The 24,156-nt window shown below is 33.1% G+C and overlaps 1 protein-coding gene across 3 annotated transcripts; it reads left to right on the top strand.

Moving 5' to 3' along the window:
- Positions 1-124: 124 nt before the first annotated feature.
- Positions 125-21,337, top strand: LOC148613999 (uncharacterized). Of its 3 annotated transcripts, none has more exons than XM_088587735.1 (6): positions 125-291; positions 2,399-3,882; positions 4,823-4,890; positions 10,102-10,322; positions 10,718-10,819; positions 13,400-21,337. In XM_088587735.1, exons 2-6 carry the CDS (start codon positions 2,460-2,462, stop codon positions 13,713-13,715), a joined length of 2,130 nt encoding a protein of 709 aa, XP_088443861.1. In that variant the 5' UTR covers positions 125-291; positions 2,399-2,459; the 3' UTR covers positions 13,716-21,337. The 3 variants fall into 3 exon arrangements, with proteins under 3 accessions (XP_088443861.1, XP_088443859.1, XP_088443860.1); XM_088587733.1 differs by having other exon boundaries at positions 127-291; positions 4,823-4,968; XM_088587734.1 differs by lacking the exon at positions 125-291 and adding an exon at positions 300-1,547 and having other exon boundaries at positions 4,823-4,968.
- Positions 21,338-24,156: the final 2,819 nt, after the last annotated feature.

The raw sequence follows: 24,156 nt of genomic DNA, 5'->3' as shown, positions 1-24,156 counted from the left end.
TTGTTCATGTCTTTTGACAAAACATTAGTTTGTAGAGAGGCAAAAAGAAAATGCACTATATTTTTATGGCATCCGCTCAGGGATATGCAATACGATACTGGTACCTTTATAATACCTCCCCTTCCGTGTCAAAAGTAACAAGTTCTGCCTTTTCTCTGTTATGGGTTATGGTTCAAAATGTCAAGAAAATTGGGTCTCTCGTGGAAAATTATGGAAACTTCAATAATAAATGTAATTTTTGTAGCAAATTTGGTATCAACATACAGGAAAATGATTCCGGAATCGAGCTAGGTAGGTGTGACATGCACAATTTCAACTTGGAAGTCGTTACAAGCGGTTGAAGGGCGATACTCCGCGGTACCGCTAAATCTCCAACTTTTTATATGACACATCGTTCTGACCCCAACTACCGACATATCAATATCCAAATAAAAAAGAGGAGGGTTGCAGGGTCAGAGGAAATTCGGAATATCAGTTGGTAGAGGCTCCTCGTCCACAAATGCGTGGACGGGCAGCCACTGACATTTTTTTTTTTACATTTTACTATCCATGGCCATACAGGAAAACAGGCTTCTCTTTGAATACCAAACAATAGAGGCAAATCCCTCGCTACATGCCAAATTTTTATATTAAATAGCACGTGAATGATCTGTCTTGTTCACTATTAATACTGTCTCGGCTCTCCTCACAGTGGTATTTGTACAGTTCTTGTACGAAGTGGAAAGTTTGACTCTTTTTTTTGTTCAGCGTTTCATAGTTTTCCTTTCCTCGTTTGTCTACCCCAGACTTGACCTTTTATTAGCAACTCAGCAGGTGTTTCTAGAAAAGCAGAGGATGCTTACCCTACCAATGCACCTGGTCCATGCGCCCAGTTTTTTAGTGGAGTCCCAATAGCTCATTTGCTTTTGTTACTTTGTATGTACAATTTTTTCTGGTAGGTTGTGAAATCCAAGATGGGGGTCCTGTTTCCCTTGTGTATGGCCATGTATAAGTAAAATGTAAAAATGGTTTTCAAATATTTTAGTACAATTTTGTGAAAACTAATGCAGTCTGTTAATGGCTAATAACTTTTATAATTCTTGTTGAAACCCATTTAACAGAATAAGACAGAAAATGGGAAATAATCATGTCAACGAGACAACAGCCAGACCCCCCCCCAGAGAAACAATCAGCCAAATGCTTGAATACAATTTTTCCCATTTAATGGATCTGATGTCTACATTGACCTATAGTGAACAGAGTTCTTCTGGCTGCAGTGGTATCATGCTGCACTCATGGACATTTTTTATGCTTAGGTTGCACATGAAACTCCCTAGAGGGTTAATACTAAGTTACATATATTCGTCTTCCTAAAATAAAATTGCCCTGGGAGGGAGCAGATAACATAAGAAAACAATGCTGTTATTGTATGCAAAAATATGAGATTTTTCTTCTGTATTTTGTATGACCCAATGTAACATTGATCTGAAATTATTCTATAAGTGACACGTAATAAAGAGGGCAGTCACCTGTTGAAGAAAGATAATGAAGATATTACCTGTACTATAGTAAGTTGATTAGTCGATTCCTGTTGTATGGGAGAGTTCTTCATGATGTCATCACTTACCTGTGATTTGGTTTTGGTTGGCAAAAAATCCATTGAGTGGCATCAACATCATCATAACTTTTTCATTTTTAAAGATAATTGAAAAATTCTTCATTGCAAATAAAATTCTATTTATCCATGGAATTTTTAAATAAGTATTCAGTAATTAGACTATATGTACATGAGATTTTAATTATAATTTTGTACAAAAATAGAGGTTTACATATAAATATCACTTCAAATTTATTTATGAAGTAAACGAATTATAAATTCATGTACATAATATGAATTATTTTATCTAAATGAAACATTTTACAGAACCAAAATTGGATATAAAATAAGTTATGAAGTTTTGAAAATTGGGATTCTAATCATGAAATTATCAATTGTTTATTTAGTGGTTTATTTGCCAATCAATTTGACACTTAATGATATGCAAATTAGTGAATATGACATCACTAATGAGATTGGCGAACTCTTCTATATTAGAACTACAGGTGATGTTGTGGAATGGAGTCCTGTTAATTAAGGGACAATAAGCAATAAACACCTGGCATTGAATGCCAGGTATTTGATTTCATACTATGCTGCGAGCTCTACTGTTTCTCAATAAAATACATGATGGATATATTTTGTGTAGTTGGTTAATGAAATTGTTATTAACCCTGACCAATATGACTGAACTCAACTCATTGAATCTTTATCTTTTTATTTACATATATGTATTACATCAAGTATGACAAGGAAGTGAACTGCAATGTGTTTCGAGAGACAAATTATTTGTTAAATATTTCATATTTTACATTTTTTCAGTTTAGATGATCAATGTCATTACTCAACTCACTGTTGTAGCCAGGGCTACAAGTGACTGAGGATGAAAAAGGCATCTGTGCGTGATCCTGTAAATGGGAACTCATCAGTAGTAGAATTGACAGAAGCATGTGCAAATCCTGACGGAATTCACAATAAAGAACAAAGTTCTACTGTGATGAAGTTGGAGGTAGAACCAAAAACTGATAGCCATAACCAGAAAATACATTTGAATAAATCAAGAAGAAAAAATCAGGAACCTAACCAAGACATCTCAGAAACACATTTACTGTCAGAGCAGTCTCAAGACCAGCATTCACATGAATCATCTAGCCAAAACAAAGGTTCGATAAAACCCAATTCTAGGGACTTAAAGACTCGAGCTAGAGTCACTTCTACTGGTACAATTAGGCCAAGATCTTGGCATAATGGAGACAGATGTAGAGATGAAGCCAGCTTAGTACTATGTAGATCTACATCTGTAAACAAAATATCCTCTTACCCAACCCCGCCTACATTACAAGATAATAAATGTAATTCCAAAAAAGACTTGTCTAAGGATGAAACACCTATCAATATACGTTCTTCTGCTCTGGAGGAAGAAACATCCAAATCCAACCACAAATTAACTTCCTCTCCTTCATCTTCTATTGAAGCTCACAGTGAAGATCAAATTCACAGTCACAGTCAACCAGTTCTAGTAATAGAAAACTTCCCAACACAACCAGAAGATGCCTTATGTACAAATGGTGCCAATCATTTAAATGGAGAATATGACTCAGCTCAGCCCATGAATGACATGGATGGTGATAGCTTAAGGTTTGATGTATCACATCATGTTGATTCTGCTGATTCTCATAAGTGCCGTGAAGGTCAAATAAACAATGGTCATCAACCAGTTCAACCAGAAGATGCCTTATGCATAATTGATGAAGATTTACCTTATCATCTACTTAGAAGTGGAGAAAATGGATCAACTCAGTCCATGAGCAAGGATTGTGAAAATGTATCACATCATGTTGATTCTGCTGATTCTCATAAGTGCCGTGAAGGTCAAATAAACAATGGTCATCAACCAGTTCAACCAGAAGATGCCCTATGCATAATTGATGAAGATTTACCTTATCATCTACTTAGAAGTGGAGAAAATGGATCAACTCAGTCCATGAGCAAGGATTGTGATAATGTATCACATCATGTTGATGGTTTAATTCTAAGAAGACAAAATGACAGGAATATTCCTGAACCTATTACTGACCCACAACAAGTAAAGAATGATTCTGATAATTCTGATTTGCGTTTGAGTCAGTTGTGCTTTAACAATAGTATGTTCTCAATGAATATGTACCGGTACATGTCTCGAAGAACAAACAGATCTTGGTCTGATTCACATGTTTTGCCAGGTTTGGCCACCAGCACAAACATGAACACATCTGACTTTGACCTAGATTCGGACCTAGAAGGGGCTGTTCCACATCAACTGAGAGGTATTCATTTTTATTTATTATAATCAGTTACACATCCAATCTTGTCATTGTTTGATAAATTATACATCAATATTTCATTGTATTTTATTCTGCTGACTAAATAGGGAGTTAATTTCTAAGGGGTCATCCCGACTTTTAATCTATTCCACTGTATTTCTTTCCTCTTATCTATCATACCTCAGGCACAGGTACACAAATATATTTGCATTGAACCAATTTTCCAAATACTGTGAAAGTACTTTAAATTGTGGATACTAATTTTTGTGGATAAGGGAAGAAACACAAGATTCTTGAATTTGTGGTTTTAAGGTTTTCAGTATACACATAGATGGGTCTCCTTTTCATTGGGAACCAAAGTTTGTGGTATGGCCTACCCACTACAACCACAAAAATTGGTACACCACAAACAATAGTACATATGTACTTTCACAAATGATGTGTTGTATGAATTTATAAAGTCAGATTTGTTTAAAATGCTGTGTTGTTGGATCAAGTTATTATGTTTACATTCCATGCCTGACCTCATTTCAATTTTCTAATTAGTAACTATAAAGTACATTTGTACATGTTATTAGTTATTCTATGACCATGGTGACATGATTAACTTTAGTTCCTTCAAAACCAAACACTGTAAAGAGGCATACTGTATCTTACAGTGTAGGGTTTGTATACAACCTTGTAAGCACAACTCCTTAACTTCTGAATGGATTTTAATGAAATTTTATCAGCAGGTTAGGCATCATATTTGTCTTTTGATGTACATATATGAAGTCAAATACATTTTGTAGTACAATGCTTGCAAAGGGAGTTGCTTTAATCCATTTTAAAAGGCTTTAACAATATTTACATTGTACATGTATGTCCACTTGAAACAGAAGGTATTCTTTTTTTGAGCAATGCTTTTAATATTACTATTTTAACTACTCATCTTTTTTGTTAGATCATCCTCCTATGAGGCAAGGAACAAGAAGGCCATCATTTAATACCTGTACTGTGGATCTCCTTATGGTAATCTTTATTCAGTTGATATTGATTCCTGGATTACTTGGGCTATTCCTACAGTCAGATAATACTGTATTTAACCTTGTGAGTAGTGGTTTATTTAAAACATTTATACTTAACAGTGGTAGGGATTACTGTGTGCCATGTGCCCTAGTCTCATTTCCTTTTAAAATGGTGCATATAGTGACTAATGTGCTGCGTTATGTGCGCGCATTACATTGTAAGTTTCTGTCATTGATGGTGGAATGTTGTCCCCTACTTGTGGCAGTTAAAAAGACATGAACATGAACAAGGTTTTTATAAGCTACATGCGAGTGTATTGATCGCCACATTTTGAGGGGATTTGAGGACAGGGGAATGAAATGGCACTTTGTCGTGATTTGTTGAGATTACATATTCTTCATCATTTATTGGATGAAAGAAAGAACAATTAATATTGTATTTTTAGATAACACGACTATATCAGATACATATTACCCCAGAAACATATGTACTGATGGTCCCATTTAAAATTGAAAAAAACATATTAATGTTGGTAATCAGGATCACACTGCAATTGTCGTAGAAACTGACTTGGCTGCTGAACATGATTCTGAACCCCCCTATGGAAAAAAGAATCTTATGGTTAAAATTAGTTACCTCAGGTGTGTTCCCATTTCACCTTAGCTGTGAATTACAGGTAAAACAGGGAAAATAGTACTAGGCAAAATGGGAATTTTTATATTTTGATGTTGTAAAAACAAAACACTAATATGGTGTTGTCACAATGATTAAGGCAAAATAATTATGAAATCATTTTTTATAGGTTTTTTTTCTTTTCAAGTCACTAATTTAAAATATCTGAATACTTTTCAAGTTGTAATTTGTCTTGATAAAAAATCATTTTAAATAGATACTAATGAAAAATATATAATTTGTTTCAAATTTTAGTACACATACAATTCATAGTGATGCGGACGGCTAAGGATTTTTTTTAACTTTAATGGGCCTAGAGGGTATATGGCTATATCATATGTATATGGAAAGGTAAATCAATGTAGTTTTTTAATATCATTCTTTGTTAACTGAAAAGTGGTAGACTTTTCTTCTACTTTGCATGAATTAGAGGAAAGGTCAATGGTCAATTGGCCCCAAATTTAAAGCACCTCTTTCTCAACTAATCAATGGATTAGTTGGCATATTTTTTTCTTAGGGTATCCCACACAGGATGACTTAGGATTTTTGATTTGTGAAAAAACATGCCGGCCGTAAGTAAAAATAGAAAGTGGGGATCTGAAGGCAGTTTTTTGCAAATAACTCGGAAATCTTTGCCTTTAGTAAATTTCGGCAGGGGTAATATGGTTCAGCTTCATGAGGTGGACCTATGCCGAAATTTTTTAAACGATTTGTTGACTGATGTAGGACTTGAGTCCCTAAAACAGTTTTTGGTGTTTTTTTGCTCATGTACAACTTTCAGGCCTTCAGTCGGTCCTATATTTCCAATATTTTTTTTTATAAAATCTTAATCTTTTTTTTCCCTATATTTTTGTTTAAAATAGCCCTTTTTCCTATATTATCCCTATACTAACCACTTCTAACTTTTCCATTATTTAACATGTTAAAAAAAATCGTTTTCTTTTTTTTTTTCTTTTTCAGAGTTTCACTGTGAATTCCTAGGAATATAACATCTTAAAGTTGCATACCATTGCAAAGCTGGGAAAATATGGCTCTCAGAATCATTACGCTAATGATACAATGATCATAAAATTCTTCACAAAATTTACTTGAATATATTATACTGAAAACCCACATTTTTCCCTTTTCTGCTTATTGAAAGCATAGAAGCTAATTACTGTCACATGTTAACAGTATTCATACACATTTGTAGTAAAACACAAATATGATTTTACTGTACACATTCTCAGCTTTATTTTGACTACTTTTGGTCAGAATACACAGAAATAATGCACTTTCAATGCATAAATCTACTAGTAGGTTCAGTGTGTTTTTGGTAATACACAGGGGTGACCAATTGACCTTGAAGTGGTTAGTTAGCCCGTAGCCATGATTTTTAGCCCTTTATCGACATTTATTTCTTTCTAACATTTTCTTATCTGAAACTACCATGGTATGAATATTCGTTTGGTTAGTCTATGGAAATAGATTGGCTGCTGATAGAACAAAGGTGTCAGTCAGAAGTTTTTTTTCATTTAACCCCAAACTGTTATGTTTAGTCAAATTCTTTTAATTGCCAAACTGATTCCTATTACAAGTCCCACAAAAGCCTGCAATGTACCAAATTGTAACATGACTCCCTGTTTGAGTTTTTGATCTTGAAAGGTGAAAAATGACGTTCTTTTATAGTTTTCAGCCAATATCTTGAAAACTATGATAGACAGAAAGGAACTTTCAGTTGGTAAAATGATCCTTTTGATAAGGCCTTAAGAAGTCTGCAGGAAGAAAAGCTGACAGACGACTCTTTGTTAGAGTTATAGCCTATTGAAAAACAAACAAAAAAATGATGTTTTCAGAAGTTTTCAGCCAATATCTTGAAAACTATAATAGATGGAAAAACTTTCAGTTGATAAAATATAATATTGTGAGCCATTTAGGCTCTTGGAAGCCTCTTTTTAGAGTATAAATTTAGTGCAATATTTACAAACATAACCCTATAATATCCCTTTATTTCATCAGATCTGCCTTATAATGCCCTATTTAGCCCTATTAAAAGCCCTGTTTTTTTAACAAAATCCTCTTGAAGGCCTGAACTTTGAAAATCATCTCCAAAACCATTTAAGATCATTTAATGAAAATAAGTCCCTAGGGTATCTTGCATAGAACTGATGTGGGGATTTTTGATTCGTTGAAAAACATGACCATCGTTACTAAAAACAGAACATATGGGGTCAGACAGTAGTTTTTTGCATATATCTCCTAAACTGTTAGGTTTAGCCAATTTTGATATGGGGTAAAAGTGTTTAGCATGATGAGATCTATCTGTGGTCAAATTTTCATTTTGATATGTTTAGCCATGTTGGAGTTATTACCCTTTTTTCCTATTTTGAATGTTATTTCTTTTAAGAATCTTCTCCTCTGACACCACCTGACTAATTGGAACCAAACTTGGTATGCATGTTTCTTGGGGTATCATGCATAGAATGGATGTGATGATTTTTGATCCATTGAAAAACATGGCCGCCATTACTAAAATTAGAACATAGGGGTCAGACAGTAGTTTTTCACATTTATCTCCAAAACCGTTAGGTTGAGCCGAATTCTGACATGAGGGTAAAATTATTCAGCATGAAGAGATCTACCTGTGGTCAAATTTTGGTGAAAATTTGTTGACACATGTTGGAGTTATTGTCCTTTTTGGACGTTTTTAGCTGTTTTCAGTGTTATTATTTTAAAAAAAAATCTTCTCCTGAGAAACTACTTTACAGAATTCAATGAAAGTTGGTATTTTTGTTTTAAAGGGCATCCTTAACAAAATGACCATTTGGAATTTTGATCTGTTATAAAGCATGGCCACTGTTACTGAAAATTGAACATTGGGGTCAGACAGCAGATTTTTGCATATATCTCCAAAATGGTTAGGTTTAACCAAAATCTGACATGGGGTAGAATTATTCAGCATGAAGAGATTTATCTGTGGTCAAATTTTGGTGAAAATTTGTTGACCCATGTTGGTGTTATTGCCCTTTTTGGACTTTTTTTTCTGTTTATGATGTTATTACTTTAAAAAATCTTCTCCTCAGAAACTGCTCTACAGAATTCAATGAAAGTTGACATTTTTTTTTTAAAGGGTATCCTTAACGAAATGACAGATTTTAGATCGCTAAAAAAACATGATTGCCATTTCTAAAAATAGAACTATGGGGTCAGACAGCAGATTTTTTTATACATCTCCAAATATGTTAGGTTTAGCCAATAGCTTTCAATTGCTGAAATGATCCTTATTATAAGGCTTACAAATGTGTCCAATGAATTAAATGTAGTCAAAATTGTCTGACAACTCCTTGTTAGAGTTATTGCCCTTAAAAGCAAAAATTTAACAAGGTGAGCAATTCAGGCTCCTGAGAGCTTGTTTTTTTTTTACAGTTTACCAAAATCTTGAAAACTATAATAGATAGAAAGAAACTTTCAATTTCTGAAATGATCCTTATGAAAAGTCCTACCATTGTACACTAATCGAAAAGTTTCTGTATTTTCTCCTGGGCAATGAGTTTATTTTATCTGACTGAATATCAAGGAGACATAATTGTGCTATTGTAACCTACAGGGCTATGATAATAATTATCTGCTCCCTTATCTTAATATGATGCCCCTTTATAGATACATTGATTTTTTTCTTGTCCTTGTGTTCATCACAAAGTGTGTCAAGGCAACTCCTCTGAAACTACTGAACCAAATTTTACAAAACATGATATGTAGCAAGAACATTATTTGTAGTTGTGCATATTACCAGAGAATTGTGATCCCCTAATATTTGTGGGAGTTATGCCCATTTGAACTTAGAAATTTGCGTGTCTTTTGAACTTAGAAATTTGTCAAAAATCCTCATAATTACCTTGACATTTCAAATTCTCTGGAACTACTGAACCTGTTATTGCAACTTTTCTGCAGCCTCTCAGCAGAATTTTATGAAGCTGTTCTGTGGACATGGTGGATACTGCAAGGGCTTCCTGTTTGCGGGACAGGGGGGAGACGTATGTTTTTGAAAACAAAAACAAACTTCAATAAAAACTCATTTAAGGAAAATAGTATGGAAAATCTTGTTTTTTGTAATTTTTCATCAAAATTCATTGAGTACTTTATGGGTGGTTGGGCTTGTTAGTTGTTGTATGTGCAAGCCCTCAGTTTGGGTTATCTCCCCTTGTATGTATTGAGAATGAATATTTTCTTTCATGTTGATACTTTTCTGTCGATATCCATTGATTAGTTAAGAAAGAGGTGCTTTAAAAAAGGACAAGCTAATGAGTGGAATAACATGTACAAAAAGTCAGAGTGATTCCTGTATTCATGGAATTTTGTTTTGCCTTACATTCTTCAAGGGTTAGTTGTTTTAATAAATGAACGGTAATATGTAATTTGGTATCAACAATGTATCTGAATTACATATTGTACCTTTCAGGATTGAGTTAATGTTAGACCAGTAAAGGCTTATTTTTTCACTCAGAAAATCTGAAATGCATGGTTTCCTATACCAAAGATCATTACCTGGTCATAATTTTTCAGTTGATTCCACGCTTGTTTCACCTATACCAAAACCAAGAGCATGAGCTGATACGTAAAGAATGGAGGAACCAACTGCCTGGTGAATTTTTTGGAGGCAATCATGATTATTACGGTAATGATCAGAATATCATTTGCTGGCCATTTCTAGAGGATTGTTTGACATGTTCATTAGTGAGTGGTAATCCAGAAAGACAATTGTTGGTTTCATCATACCTTTTTGTGTAAGTACTGAATAAAAGATTTTGAAAATCAATGACATTTCAAAGCCTTACCGTTAGTTGGCAGCTTTTAATTATTGGTGTGTCATATTGAGTACATGCATGTATATATAACATGTTGTAAATGAATTTGTAAGTCTCTTGAAATCCCCTTTTGGTGAAAAATTAGATTTGGTAAGCAGCTTTAGGATGTCTTGTGTCATATTCATAGTGTCCAAAAATGACTAAAGAATAACTTTCCTTTACTAATCAAATCTGCCAAAATTCTTTTCTTAAACATCATTACAAATTATTTTCTATTCATGACTTGAGTAGCTTTTGCAAGCAAATAAACACAATATTTATATTACACATACATGTACAGTTTTCTTTAAGTTCCAATTTTTAATTACATACAGAGACCCTCCTGAGAATGGTAGGCTCAATCTTCGAAGTCTTCAGAATTTAGTACTTACTGCATGTCAGCGCCAAGCTGAAAGAAGCGGTTGTGACAGCTCAAGGTACATATATGTAATAATGTATATGGTTTGTAAGTATTTTTATTTCATTTCCTGTCCAAATTTCCATGAAGATCAAACTGGAAATTTGCATCTTTAAAGCGATTTCTTTCCAACATGGAGGGTAGTTGGCAGAAAATTCTTTTAAAATTGTTGAAACCCTACGAAGGAGAGTGATTGATTTATCTGCAAAAAGACAAGTTAAAGGACAGTGTTTCAAAAATAAGAAAATGATTTTTGGAGGGATGTTTTTGCTTGTTTACAGAGAGTAAAGCCTTACAATAATAATAATGTGGAAGATTTACTGTTGTTGGATGTATTGAACTTTTGTCCAGTATCAGATATATAATAAAAAACGGTCATTGTAACTGTAATAGTATTGTATTAGCTACAGACAAATTTGTAGAGAAATTTATGGAATGTCACAAACCTAAATTTGTGTACAACTTTTTAATCAACAAGATTGTAAATTTACCTTTACAAAAAAATTTGAAATGGGAAGAATGTTTAGATAATGAAATAGTTAATTGGTCTGAATATTTTGTTATTGTGAGAAAAACATGTAAAGATTCCTACCTATACAACTTTCTGTATAAATTTTTACATAGAATTATTCCAACAAATAGTTTTTTGTATAAAATAAAACTTAAGGAATTCAAATTATGCACCTTCTGTAAAACTGATGAGGAAACATTTATTTTATAGTTGTAGAGTGACTCATCAGTTCTGGAAATGCATTCATAATAAGATTAAGTTATTTTTTGTGAATTGTACTCTTAATAAAATTAACATTCTCGTTTGTTACAACAAGGAATCACTTTTGCTAAATTTATTGTTTTTCATTGCAAAAAAGTATATTTTTAAATGTAAATTAGATGAAACTTTACCGAAAATTATTGGAGTTCCGTGCAAAATTGAGCAATATAAATCCTTCGAATATCAGATAGCAATTGAAAATGGTAAACATATGAATCATGAGAGATTTTGGGCCCCTATCAATGTCATTTTTCAGTAATTTTTACCATATTCCAATTGAACATGTTTTATTTTATTATTTTTCATAGATCATATAAAAATGTAAATGGCAAACAATACCATCAGATTATTGAGATTTCAAAAATGATATGTGAATTAATATATCAGTTTTTTTGTTTTTTTTTGTTATACTCATTTTGGATAAATTTATATAGATTGTTATAAAATTAATAGTCGGTGTACATTGTAGTCTTCGTTCTGTTTGTTTATACATGTATTATTTTTCCTCTACTGTTCCCTGTACACCCTTGTCAGGTGGTAATGTACAGGGATTTGTAAAATCCCGACTATGGTATGAAAAAAAAAAAATTGCATTTTTAGGCTTTTGATCCTTCACTATTAAAAGCCTTTTTGTCACCAGTTCATGTCAGGAACTTCCCTATTGTTTCTGAACAATACAACTTCTCATATTCCCAAATTGCCTTTGTTTTCTAAAGTCTGTGCTTTAAAAAATAGCCAATAGCCTGACGCCTAGGACCAGTAAAAATTGATTCACCCCTGTGAATAATCTAAGAATTTCAGTTCCATTCTTAAGAAAAAATTATTTAAATTACAGTTAGGGCTAGTAGATGAACAAGTTAATGACACACACTACTTTCTACATTTTCTGTAATCCAACAGACTGGCAATAGTTTATGTATCCAAGAACATGCTTATTGTTTTCCCTATTCCCATTCCAGTTGTTCGTGAATGTTGTCTGACATCTGCTGACAGATTGTGACTCTTCTGTATATTTGGGGCTGAAATTATAGGGAAATGTCCAAATTAGGGCTTTCTTCAGACATTGTAATTACCTTTCTTTTTTTTGGGAATTCAAATTCTCTAATTAAAAATCCCCGTGCAGGTCTGGGTGTTAAAAGAATAGGCCTGGAGCAGCGCTAAGCTTGTCATAAAAGCTGACTAAATAGTGCTCGGGGCTAGGGCGCTCTGCCCACAGAGAAACTGGGTTGTGTGCCCCAGGTGGTGGAATGGGGTACCCCTGGCATGTTACATGCAGGGGTTGTCAGGCTATAAGACGGAAAACCTGACCGCAAACCATAATGGTGCACTGTGTTGGGAAATACGCCACATTCCTTGCATGTTAAAGAACCCTACTGTGGTATTCTTCCGGAATAGGAACCATTTGGCTCCGCCACAGGAGGCTAAATTGCCCGACCCTACTCAACTCTCCATATTTCCAGTGGCAATCAAAATTTCTCGACCCCATTTTTCTTGTGTCCCATCCCATTTTTCATTTCATGTTCATCGCCTGAATACTGCTGAAATACTGCTGCTCGGGCGTTAAACCCAATAATCAATCAATCAATCAATAATCATGATTTATTAGTTGAGAAAAGGTTTTTTTTAACTATTCAATCAAATTTTCTTGAACATTTAACAGATTAATTTCAATATTTATAACTTGCACAATAACATAGTTTCTCCTTTAAGCACAAATCCTTGACAGACATACTTATGCATTGATATTCCATTCTATAGTTGTTTTAAAACATAATAAACTTCAGCGAAACATTTATGTATAATTCATGGACATTCTTATTATTGTAGCAGTGAACCACCTCCTATGATAATAGTCAGATTCCGATGGTCAAGAAGAAACTTAATACCCCTGACAAAGGTATGGAGACTTCATGGCAGAATTCAAGTCGGACCATACCACTACTTGGTCGGTGGATTCAACAGCTGGTATAATTATCATTACACTGCAAGAGTGTACAATTATGAAGGACCTGGAAGCTATTTTGTCTATGACAATAATATTGGATTCTCCATAGAAATATTTCCCACAGGGTATTTATCAATGGTTTTCTTGTTTAGGGACCCTAAAGCTAGTGACCACTTTGATGGTCCACCTCATAGATGACTTGCAAATACCGGTCTAATCTGTAGTATTAATATAACCAAAAAGCCTGGAAACATTGATACTCCAATTTCTTTGAACAGAAGCTAAAATAAGATTATCAGACATGATATCTAAGCCAAATCTGTGTGTTGCTACTTCCAATTTATGATTGTGTATGTACATATAACGTCTCAGAATGTGACTACACCATTCACTACACTGCTCAATCGGATCAGATTGATACACTAAGGGAAGATAATGTAAACTGATAGGAGCGTCTGAAAAGTTCCCCAACGATGTTAGAACCATTTTTAAATACCAATGTGTGGCTTCATATTGTTGGAGCATATATTGTAAGCAACTTCCTGTACAAGTAGGGTTTACTTAGCATGATAACACATGCAAATTTCATGTGTTATATTGTTAGTAACTTTATATTTTCTCGACCAAAAAGTATATATAGGATAACTTTACAATGTCATTTCATCTAAATTCATTAATTTAATTAACTTTTAAGATTAAAAAAATACTGTATAACTAAAAGTGTATACTATTTTGTGTTCAGGACTCATATTGCTCAAAAATGTGCCATAAATGTGCAATATTTCTTTAAGTTTCATATTTATAATATTACCAGTAAGTTTTTTTTTTAATGTATTCAGTATTTTACCTGTTTTCTTTGTGATGTTTTATGCTGTCTGTAAATATATTTGTAAGTGCTTTCTCTTTTTTTTTGAAGCATTTCAGAATATCTGTTTATGAATATTTTTCTACCCTTTTTTAAATACCATATTTTCCAGACTATTTGGTGATGTGGAGTATAAGTTGAATTACCTAATTTTTACCAAAATCGATGAAAAAATAAACACAGGTCAAATTTGCCAGATAAGTCGAGGGTCAGACATGTGCATTTATATCGTAGGTATCAGCGGAGATCCGAGTTGAGCGGTTTGTTTTTTTTCACACATATTATTCCAGCAATGTTTACCTGTTTGGTATTTCTGTATTTAATTAACAATTGTATCTTTGTTAAAGTGTACTTTGTCCATGATTTCAATTATTTTTTATTGAAATGCGTGTAAATTGCTCTGAAGCCCTAGATCATTAGGTGTACAAAACATAAACATATCAAGAGTGGGCACCCTGGTGTGAAATTAGCATGAAATTAGTTTGATGGATAGGTCATAATTATGAGGGGTAATTAATAAACAATTACCTGGTATATTGAAATGCAATAAAAACAAATTGTTACCTTTAAATTTGGTTGCAATTAGCCTCTTAGATAACGCTTAAACTGATTATAATTTGAGGCATGTGCCAATGTGTTACAACATACCGTAAATGGGAATAAATTTGCATATTAAAGTACCGATAACGTCTGAACACTCGATGATGTCTTACCAGTAAAAAAGTTTTTTTAGGTATCTTCTAGACTTTGTTTATATATTTTAAAGGTTTTAATGTTTTTATTGACTTCGTCATATTCATTTATAAAGGTTTAATGGACTGCATTGAAGATGAAATTTTTTTCTTGATAAAACCTTATATAAGTCGAAGTGGACGATAAAATGAGGCTGTCACTTTGCTGAAAAAAGTATCAATTTATAGTCTGGAAAATACAGTATGTAGTGTTATTTTCTTATGTTTGTTATATTTTTTAAGCTGAAAATATTCTACCTTTATTTTGTAAGGGTTTTTACTTTTATAATTACACATTATTGGCTATTGTAAAAAAAAGTTGTCTAAAAGGTTTTTACTCAAAACTACCAATTGCATCTATGCAACACCAATAGTTGATCCATTTGCTTCAATGCAAAATCAGTTTTATTATTTTTCTATTTTCTATATTGAATACTGAAAATTTATATAACCCTGTTTAATTTTTAGTTGGTTCCAAAAAATAATTTTTATATGTATAGTTTTATTGGAAGTCTTGTTATTGATATCAAATTTTACCTCAATTTTTAATATTTTATAACTGTTACAAACTATGTAATACTGTATTAGTTTAATAATTTCAATCTCTTTGTGTTAATAAAAATATCAAGAGATTGATTAGTCACTTATGAAATATGCATTTTAAATGTAATGAGGTAAATAAAAATCAATTTAAAATGTATTTTTGTGTAGCCTAAACACAACATTTCTTCAGGAAAGTGATATTGAAGATTTGAATTGACAGTTAACTATTTATTATGAAAAAGAAGTATTGACTTAGAATTGATAGTTTTTTTTAAACAAACAAAGTGAAAAGATCTAATATATGCATGCTGTATAACATTAATTTCCAAAAATGAACTTCATTGAAATTTCTCTTAGCAACCACTTGCTAAAAATAATTTTTACTTTATCTGTGTAGTACATGTAATCTGTTTAAAAAAACTGTATTTGAATTTAGACATCATGTTTTTGACCTGTTTTGAAAAGTTCAATGCATATAAAAAATAAATTGATATAATGGTCCACATCACAGGACCTACTGTATTATTACAGTATTATTTGGATCAAAATTGTTTATGAATTTCATATAGAAGTTCTGGAATAAACTTTATACTTACCTTGATAAGCAGTCATTAAGCATGATTCTTGTTCCTAAGTCTGAAATGCTGGGCATTGTTTCACAAACCTTATGTAAGTATCATTGGTTTGCTAAGGATTTACATGTACTCGTGTCTTGAATGTGCTTTGTGAAATGATGACCAGGCTCTTATGACCCTCTTGTTGTCCTATTGCTTTACATGAATATTGAAAGCATTCTGTGATATTCACTCAACATTGTTATGGAGTGATAGTTATACAGCATTATATTTTTTATAGATTATGAAATGGAAAAGGCCAATTAAAGAGGTAGACCTTGGATAAGGGACACAACTCTATTCAGCATTTTTCATCAATCTCATGTCAGCATCAAAGTAACTTAATGTATAGTCATTTAATTTTGGACAATCAGGAGCATTAAAATGTGCAATACCGAGTGATATTTATAAAATGTGGGCATTTTACCTCACTGACATTAGCAGTATAATGTATTAATCTGTGTGGTATTTTTATATCCTTAAGATGTTAAAAAAAAATTTATGTAGTTTTTTGTAAAATTGTAAAAATTGTTTGAAATTAGTTGATGATATTTAAGCATACAATTGTCATTAACTCACAGTTGAATGCATTTTTTAATGGATTTATGAATTGTATTATTTGGTAACTTGGCCCGTGCAGGTCCGGGTGTTAAAAGAATAGGCCTACAGCAGCGCTAAGCTTGTCGTATAAGGCAACTAAATAGTGCTCAGAAACCTAGCCGGGGGCTAGGCGCTCTGCCCACAGAGCAACTGGGATGTGTGCCCCAGGTGGTGGAATGGGGTACCCCTAGCGTGTTACATGCTGGGGTTGTCAGGCTATAATACGAAAAACCTGACCGCAAACCATAGTGGTGCACCGTGTTGGGAAAGATGCCACGTTCCTCGCACGTTAAAGAGCCCTACTGTGGTAATCGATAGGAGTAGGAACCTTTGCGCTCCGCCACAGGAAGCTAAATTGCCCGACCTTACCCATCCCCCCTTCTTACAGTGGCAATCAAAATTTGTTGACCCTATTAACCTTTTGTCCCATCTGTTTTTTTCATTTCATGTTCATTTTATCATCCATTTCATGTTCATCATCTGAATATAGCTGTAATATTGCTGCTCGGACGTTAAACCCCAACAAACAAACAATATTTGGTAATTTTTCCCAATAGCCGATATTTATTTTTTGTTCACATTGTACTTACAAAAAAAATGAAGTAAACGTATATCCCAGTAAATGATTTAATCAGTACTTTATTGCTGATTGGGTAGCATAATAATTATTTATCTAATCAAAATATTGCACCGTGCAGGTCCGGGTGTCAAAAGAAGGGGCATGCAGCTGTACTAAGCTTGTCGTAAAAGGCGACTTAATAGTGCTCAGGAACCTAGGCAGGGGCTAGATGCTCTGCCCACAGAGCAACTGGGATGTGTGCCCCAGGTGGTGGAATGGGGTACCTTTTGATGTTACATGCTGGGGTTGTCAGGCTATAATAAGGAAAACCTGACGGCAAACCTTAGTAGTGCACCGTGTTGGGAGAGATGCCACGTGCCTTGCACGTTAAAGAACCCTACTGTGGTATTTGATCATCATTATTTCACGTTCATTTTATCATCCCATTTCATGTTTACCGACTGAATATAGCTGATTGATTGATTGTTGGGATTTAACGTTCGAGCAGCAATATTTCAGCTATATTCAGACGATGAACATGAAATGGATGATAAAATGAACATGAAATGAATAATGGGATGGGACACAAGGATAATAGGGTCAACATATTTTGATTGTCACTAGAAAAAGTGGGGACGGGTAAGGTCGGGCAGTTTAGCCTCCTGTGGTGGAGCGCAAAGGTTCTTACTCCTATCGAATACCATAGCAGCAGTAGAAGAAAAGTTCAATGAAATATAACTATAGTCTCTTTATATTAACATATTTATATGTTAACAAACATGAATTTATGTCACTAAATGACAAAAATGAAAAAAAGAATCCAAAGTGTTATGTGTTATCTAGTCGCACGTTGCAGGAGGCTAAATTGCCCGACCCTACCCACCTCTCCCTATTTCCAGTGGCAATCAAAATATGTCGACCCCATTATCCTTGTGTCCCATCCCATTTTTCATTTCATCATCATTTCATGTTCATTTTATCATCCACTTCATGTTTATCGCCAGAATATAGCTGAAATATTGCTGCTCAGGCGTTAAACTCCAAAGAAAGAAAGAAACAAAGAAAATTCACACGTTGCATGAAAAGATTTTTTTTTTGCAAACATAACATGTAAGCAGGTTATTTCCTTTAAGGAGGTAGACCTGGGGTAATGGACATATCTCTTGAAATCAGTGATATGTTTGTATTATATACAGTTTCACCAAAGCCTTTCAAGCTTTCATTTGAAACAATGAAATCAATCCAAGGTACTTAGATGCTTACTTGAGTACAAACATTGCAATGATTTGTAAGAGTTGTGTCCCTTACCCTAGGTCTACCTTCTTTAATAATAGTCTGTGGAAGTGGTTAGTGTCTAGCTGTAGTGAACTTGAAATAATAATTAAATGTTATATTAGTATATTAGTAAACACAGAAGTCCAAAGTGTTCAAAATTAATCTTTTGCTTTGAACCTAATTGAAATTTGTATTTTTATACAATATGCTAAACCTAACCATGTCAAATTGTATTTATATCCTCTATTTTTTACCAGAAAGTTGATGTCAATTTTCATTGTTCGTTTACTTTGTTACTTTGTATGTATTATTTTGGTTATTTTTTGTTCTGTGTTGTGTGTGTCTGTTTTATATGTATGGTCTCTGACCGTGGATTACATTCCTTTGAATTCCGCTAGAACCTTGGTTCCATTGATTACTTTTTCAAGCATATAATCATATTTATTGTTTAATCATTACCCAAGGTCAATGCTTGATGTTGTGTCTATACATATCCCAACTGTATAAACATATTTTGTACACATACCAACATATACCTCAGGTGCATTATGAACTCGCCAAGTATGATTGAAATCCAATGGTCAATTTTTCAGCAACTACCAACTTTCAGTGTTAGCAGTAAAAACTTTTATCAACATCATAACGTTTTCTTTACTTTGCTTTGAAACAAAGTGAAGGTACATAGCGATTATTCTGAAATTCCTATTTAATCTGCTGAATGGAATTTAATGAATCTTTTGACCATTCTATATCTAACCATGCCATCGTACACCTACTATTGCATTTCCATCTTCATGACTTTTGGGATGGCCTTTTGCAAAATATCGACTTTGTCATTCAACGGTCAATGAAGAAGTTTCTTTGCAACTACCTAACATACCCACTTAATATTTTGACAGAAGATTTATGTTGGAGTGCCATATCATTTGATTTGATTTTGAATGTCTTCAGACTTCCTGTTAAACGAATTTATTTATAAGGCCACCACATGATTTTATGGATGGGAGCAGAGTATCCTTTAATGAGCTTCACTCACAGTTTTTAGTTTGATACTTTGACTTTGTCAGCATTTATAATAATAATAATAATAATAATAATAATAATAAAAATAAATAAAAATTGAAATTGAAGACTAAAGGAAACCTGCAAGTAGAAATGTGATGATGTGCCTAAAGTTTCTATGCAATTTTGTGTTGGCTCACCTACAATAATACAATCAATCAGTGGTTTAGGTTTATTTTATATGGTATGATTGTATGATTCCAGCAATAATGCATGTGTGTTTAAATTTAAGAAATTATGGTACTCCAGTTAAAAAAAAACTGTATGGCTACATATGATATTTTAGACTTAAGTCTTAATCAAGGTTAATTTGATACATTGATGTATAAACTGAAATACACGATTTCGTGTTAAAATGGAATGCTTAATGTCTGTGCTGTATTGAAATATTGAATCAAATCATGTGTATGGTGCCATGTTTTTTTTAGGAATTTAGTAATCATTGAAGTAATAGTTTTCGTGATTGACTATATAAATTAAGACTTTTCAGCAATGATAGTTCATGCTTTTAAATTTATTTAAGATGTCACTTCATTAAAATCGTGCAGCATAGGAAATATATATGGCTTTTTAAAATAAAGTTGATAGTGAACAAATTCTTCAGGTTATCATTAAAAATTATTACATTGTTACATTTATATATAAATGTTTGCTTTAATTAAAACTGTTTAAGAAACAAGGAGGTCAGCTTTAACCATTTTCTTTTTTTTATTTTTTGGTGGTCTTATTCATTTAAAAAAAAAGTAATGCCACTTTCGTTTTGGAGGCACCTGATACTGTGTCACAGATTTAACTCGCAATTAAATGTTGAGTCCATACTTGGGAAAACATGTTAAACAGGTCTTCTTGAGCTGGTCCATTTCGAACGTAACATTTTATCTGGATTTGTTTGTCCTTATTTATGGATTACTTTAGGTAATTTTATATATTGCATAACTATTTTACTGGTATGAAATGTTTATTTTTTTCAGAAACATTTTGCAGTTCTAACTATTTTAAACTTTGGTTTATTCAAATGATATCATATTTTGATAAGTGCATTTTTTTTTGCGCACGTGCCATAAGATATGTACCAATTTATCTGCTTTATTTGTACATGGTATACTTATATTAATTGTTGTGTTATGAGTGACTAGGAAGTTGTAGTCCATTAAGATAAAATGGTGCTAGTTCATTGTGACTAGAAAAAAAGTGTTTTAATTGGACAACTGAAGATTATGGATCTGTTTGTGATTTATATGCGGCTTAAACATATTCAAGTCTGAAAGTGTAAGTGATATGATTTCTTGTAAGCCGTAACTTTCTCGCCATTTGGTATTGAACCTGTCCCAATATAATAATAGTAATTTATTTTGTGTATATCTAGCTCTGCCCGCTTGGCTTATTACCCTCTTTTTATTTATATTTGTGGTAAAATAAAACTGTTGATTCAATGAAGTCACACGGAAGGCAGTAAAGGCCAAGTTATTTTTTTTTTTTGCAATTGACTAGTGCTTAAACATATGTCATTCTTATAAAATATTTGTACGATATCTCTGCCAAAAGTACGAAATAAAATGTTTGACAGCAAACTTTAATATTATTGTTCATTAAAGAAAACCATATTTGTATTATTTATTTGCTTCAGATGATTCACAATTTGTAATAACTATCTTTATATAAGCAAAAATACTGAGCATCAATAAAAAAGGAACAGTTCAAAGACATCAAAATCAAACGTGTTAACTAGAAACAGAGACGTTCTACATGTACAATAAGGACAGCAAAATGAAATGCAATTACACTAGAAAAAAACGAAGATACGGAAAACAAGACAGCAAACGAAAAACTAAAGCATTTTCATTATGAACTCCCCTGATATTTGGGAGAGACACCAACTGCCCGATAAGCTGAAGCATGCCTTGTGATAAACAGACTAGTGTGATTATGAAATATGAAATATGGATAACAAAAATGATATGATAATGTATATATAAGAATGATTAAAACATATTAAAATGTTGATCTTGTATTTGAACATTACAAATACTACAGGTTTGAGAGTTTTTATATTTTTCAATGTCCGCAATGATGTAGGCTATGTTTTGTCTCGGATTGAATTGAAATTATATATTAAAATAAGGAACGGATGTTCAAAAATCAATAATATATCATCTGAGTTAAATTTGACCTAATCAAAACAAACGAGGAACAAGTTGCCCAACACAAAGAACCAATAAGTGCAGTTCCGACTTTTTAGAATGCAACGTTAGGTGCTGCTTGTAGAAAATTTAGTATAATGAATGAGAAACAACATCTACAACATCTATATTGTATACATTGCATGGTTGATCCGTTACTGTCGAGCCTGTGATCTGTACACACATTTTCACTGTAGAGCGCGGATATCATTCAATAAACTTTTTAATCTGGTGTATTTTCAGGCTTTATTTATATCATCAACCATCACTATAGAGGTTCACGATCGACATCCCAATATGATGAACCGATGTGAAGTTTCTGTCTCACAGATAATACAAGATATCTTTAATTAGATTCAAGGTCTTACTGGAATAACTATCTAGCTATAGTGATGTAATTCCCGGAGCAAGTCAAATGAGTTAGGTCATATGATTCACAACGGTTCTTATTATAATTATAAATCACACGACTATTGTGTGAGGTGGTTGAAGTTACAAAAAGGAAATTTAATTTCTTTTAAAATCTTCAAGAAAACTTTTGGCACTATGTCAATTTTTTAGCAATATAAAATTTCAATATCAAATATCGGCGTTTTGTAAATAAACAGTTGATATTGTCTTATGATTTATGATGACTTTTTATCATATTGAACTAATTCGTCAATTTTTGGATACTTTTCAACCAATTACGCAATTATGCGTTTACACTCTGTTGAATTGAATTATATCACCATAGTGTGAATTGTTTTGACAGTGTTCCTATGTGACTCGTGTCTGCGAGCTGCATTATTGCTGCTAGACTCTTACCGGAATTTAACTCCTTGCAATATTACGGATGCGCTTGCGGTGCAGGACATGTTGACCCTTCCAGAGCACTTGATGCCACTTCCAGGTTTTTATGGGAGTTCATATTGCTAGTGTTTTGTCTTGTTTTCCTCGCATTCAGAATTCATTTATTTAATCTTTTTTATTCGGTTCGCCTCAATGTGTAGGTAGACGTTCAGACAACTTTTTTTGATTTTGACGTATTTGAAAGATTCCTCTACATGTTCTGACGCTTTGCGGTTTTTAGTCGATATTTAAATTGAAAAAAGACATTTTATGTAAGTTCATGTCATGTTGACGATTATGAAATATTTGGAGTGACAACCATAATGTTAACCATTAACCAAATACACAATACCCTAGTAGCTTTTTCGTGTAAGCCGCTTGGTCTTACCTTTCCCTTGGTAGGACATAATTGGTCTGTTTGTAATGTTTTTTTGGACTATAACTAACACCAGTTTCATAAAACGTTTTGAATTATCTAGGAAATACATTTTAAAAACGCATACAATTAAATTGGGTAAAGTGATTAACTTTTCTTTTGAAAATTATTAAAGACAAAATGGCAACCTTAGTAAATTAAATCAAACTCATAAAAAAGCAACAAAATTAAAACAAAAATAAAAACAAAACAAAACAAACAGAATGGTACCCCATTCCACCACCTGGGGCACACATCCCAGTTGCTCTGTGGGCAGAGCGCCTAGCCTCCGGCTAGGTTTCTGAGCACTATTTAGTCGCCTCATACGACAAGCTTAGCGCTGCTGCAGGCCTATTCTTTCAACATCCGGACCTGCACGGGGCGCATAGGTTTTGAGTCCATTTCCGAAATGCTAGAGTTGTTAAAACATAACTACAAGAGGAAAAAAGTTTAAGATCGGGAGATCCAAGTCGTCGCGTTTGTAAGAAGGTTTTTTCCTTGTTTGGATTCAAATCAAATGTTGCAAGTAACAGTCAAAACAACTTGATACTCTTAGCATACGTTTAACTTCGAGTTGTTATCACGTTAAATGCACGACCACACTATTTGTTTATCTCAGCATATTCACTACCAGTAGGTGCTGTGAGATATTTCACTCTTCCATTGTCAAGAACAGCATATACATGTTTGTCAGGTATGTTATTGGTTGAATCTCATTCATTTTGGCCATTGTTGAGAATACATTCATCTTCTGTTCCAGTCGTTTTGTTCTTTACAGAAGATGATATTTTTCTTTGCTTACCGAAATGGAACGATAAGGTATTTTTATGTCGATCTTAGAATTAAGAATCATCCGCCACATTAAAGTCAACAACATTGGTGTCATGAGTATCTGCTGGGTTACATTCGTCGCATTCTCAAATGTTTTTTTTTGTCGATCTTGAACTAAATTGTATTGAAGTCT

The sequence above is a fragment of the Perna viridis genome, chromosome 6, assembly GCF_037379345.1.
Source record: "Perna viridis isolate PV_CMFRI_1.1 ecotype Kerala chromosome 6, ASM3737934v1, whole genome shotgun sequence".
NCBI lineage: Eukaryota > Metazoa > Mollusca > Bivalvia > Mytilida > Mytilidae > Perna > Perna viridis.
Note: the sequence above shows the minus strand (reverse complement) of the source record. Positions and strands in the feature narration are given on the sequence as shown.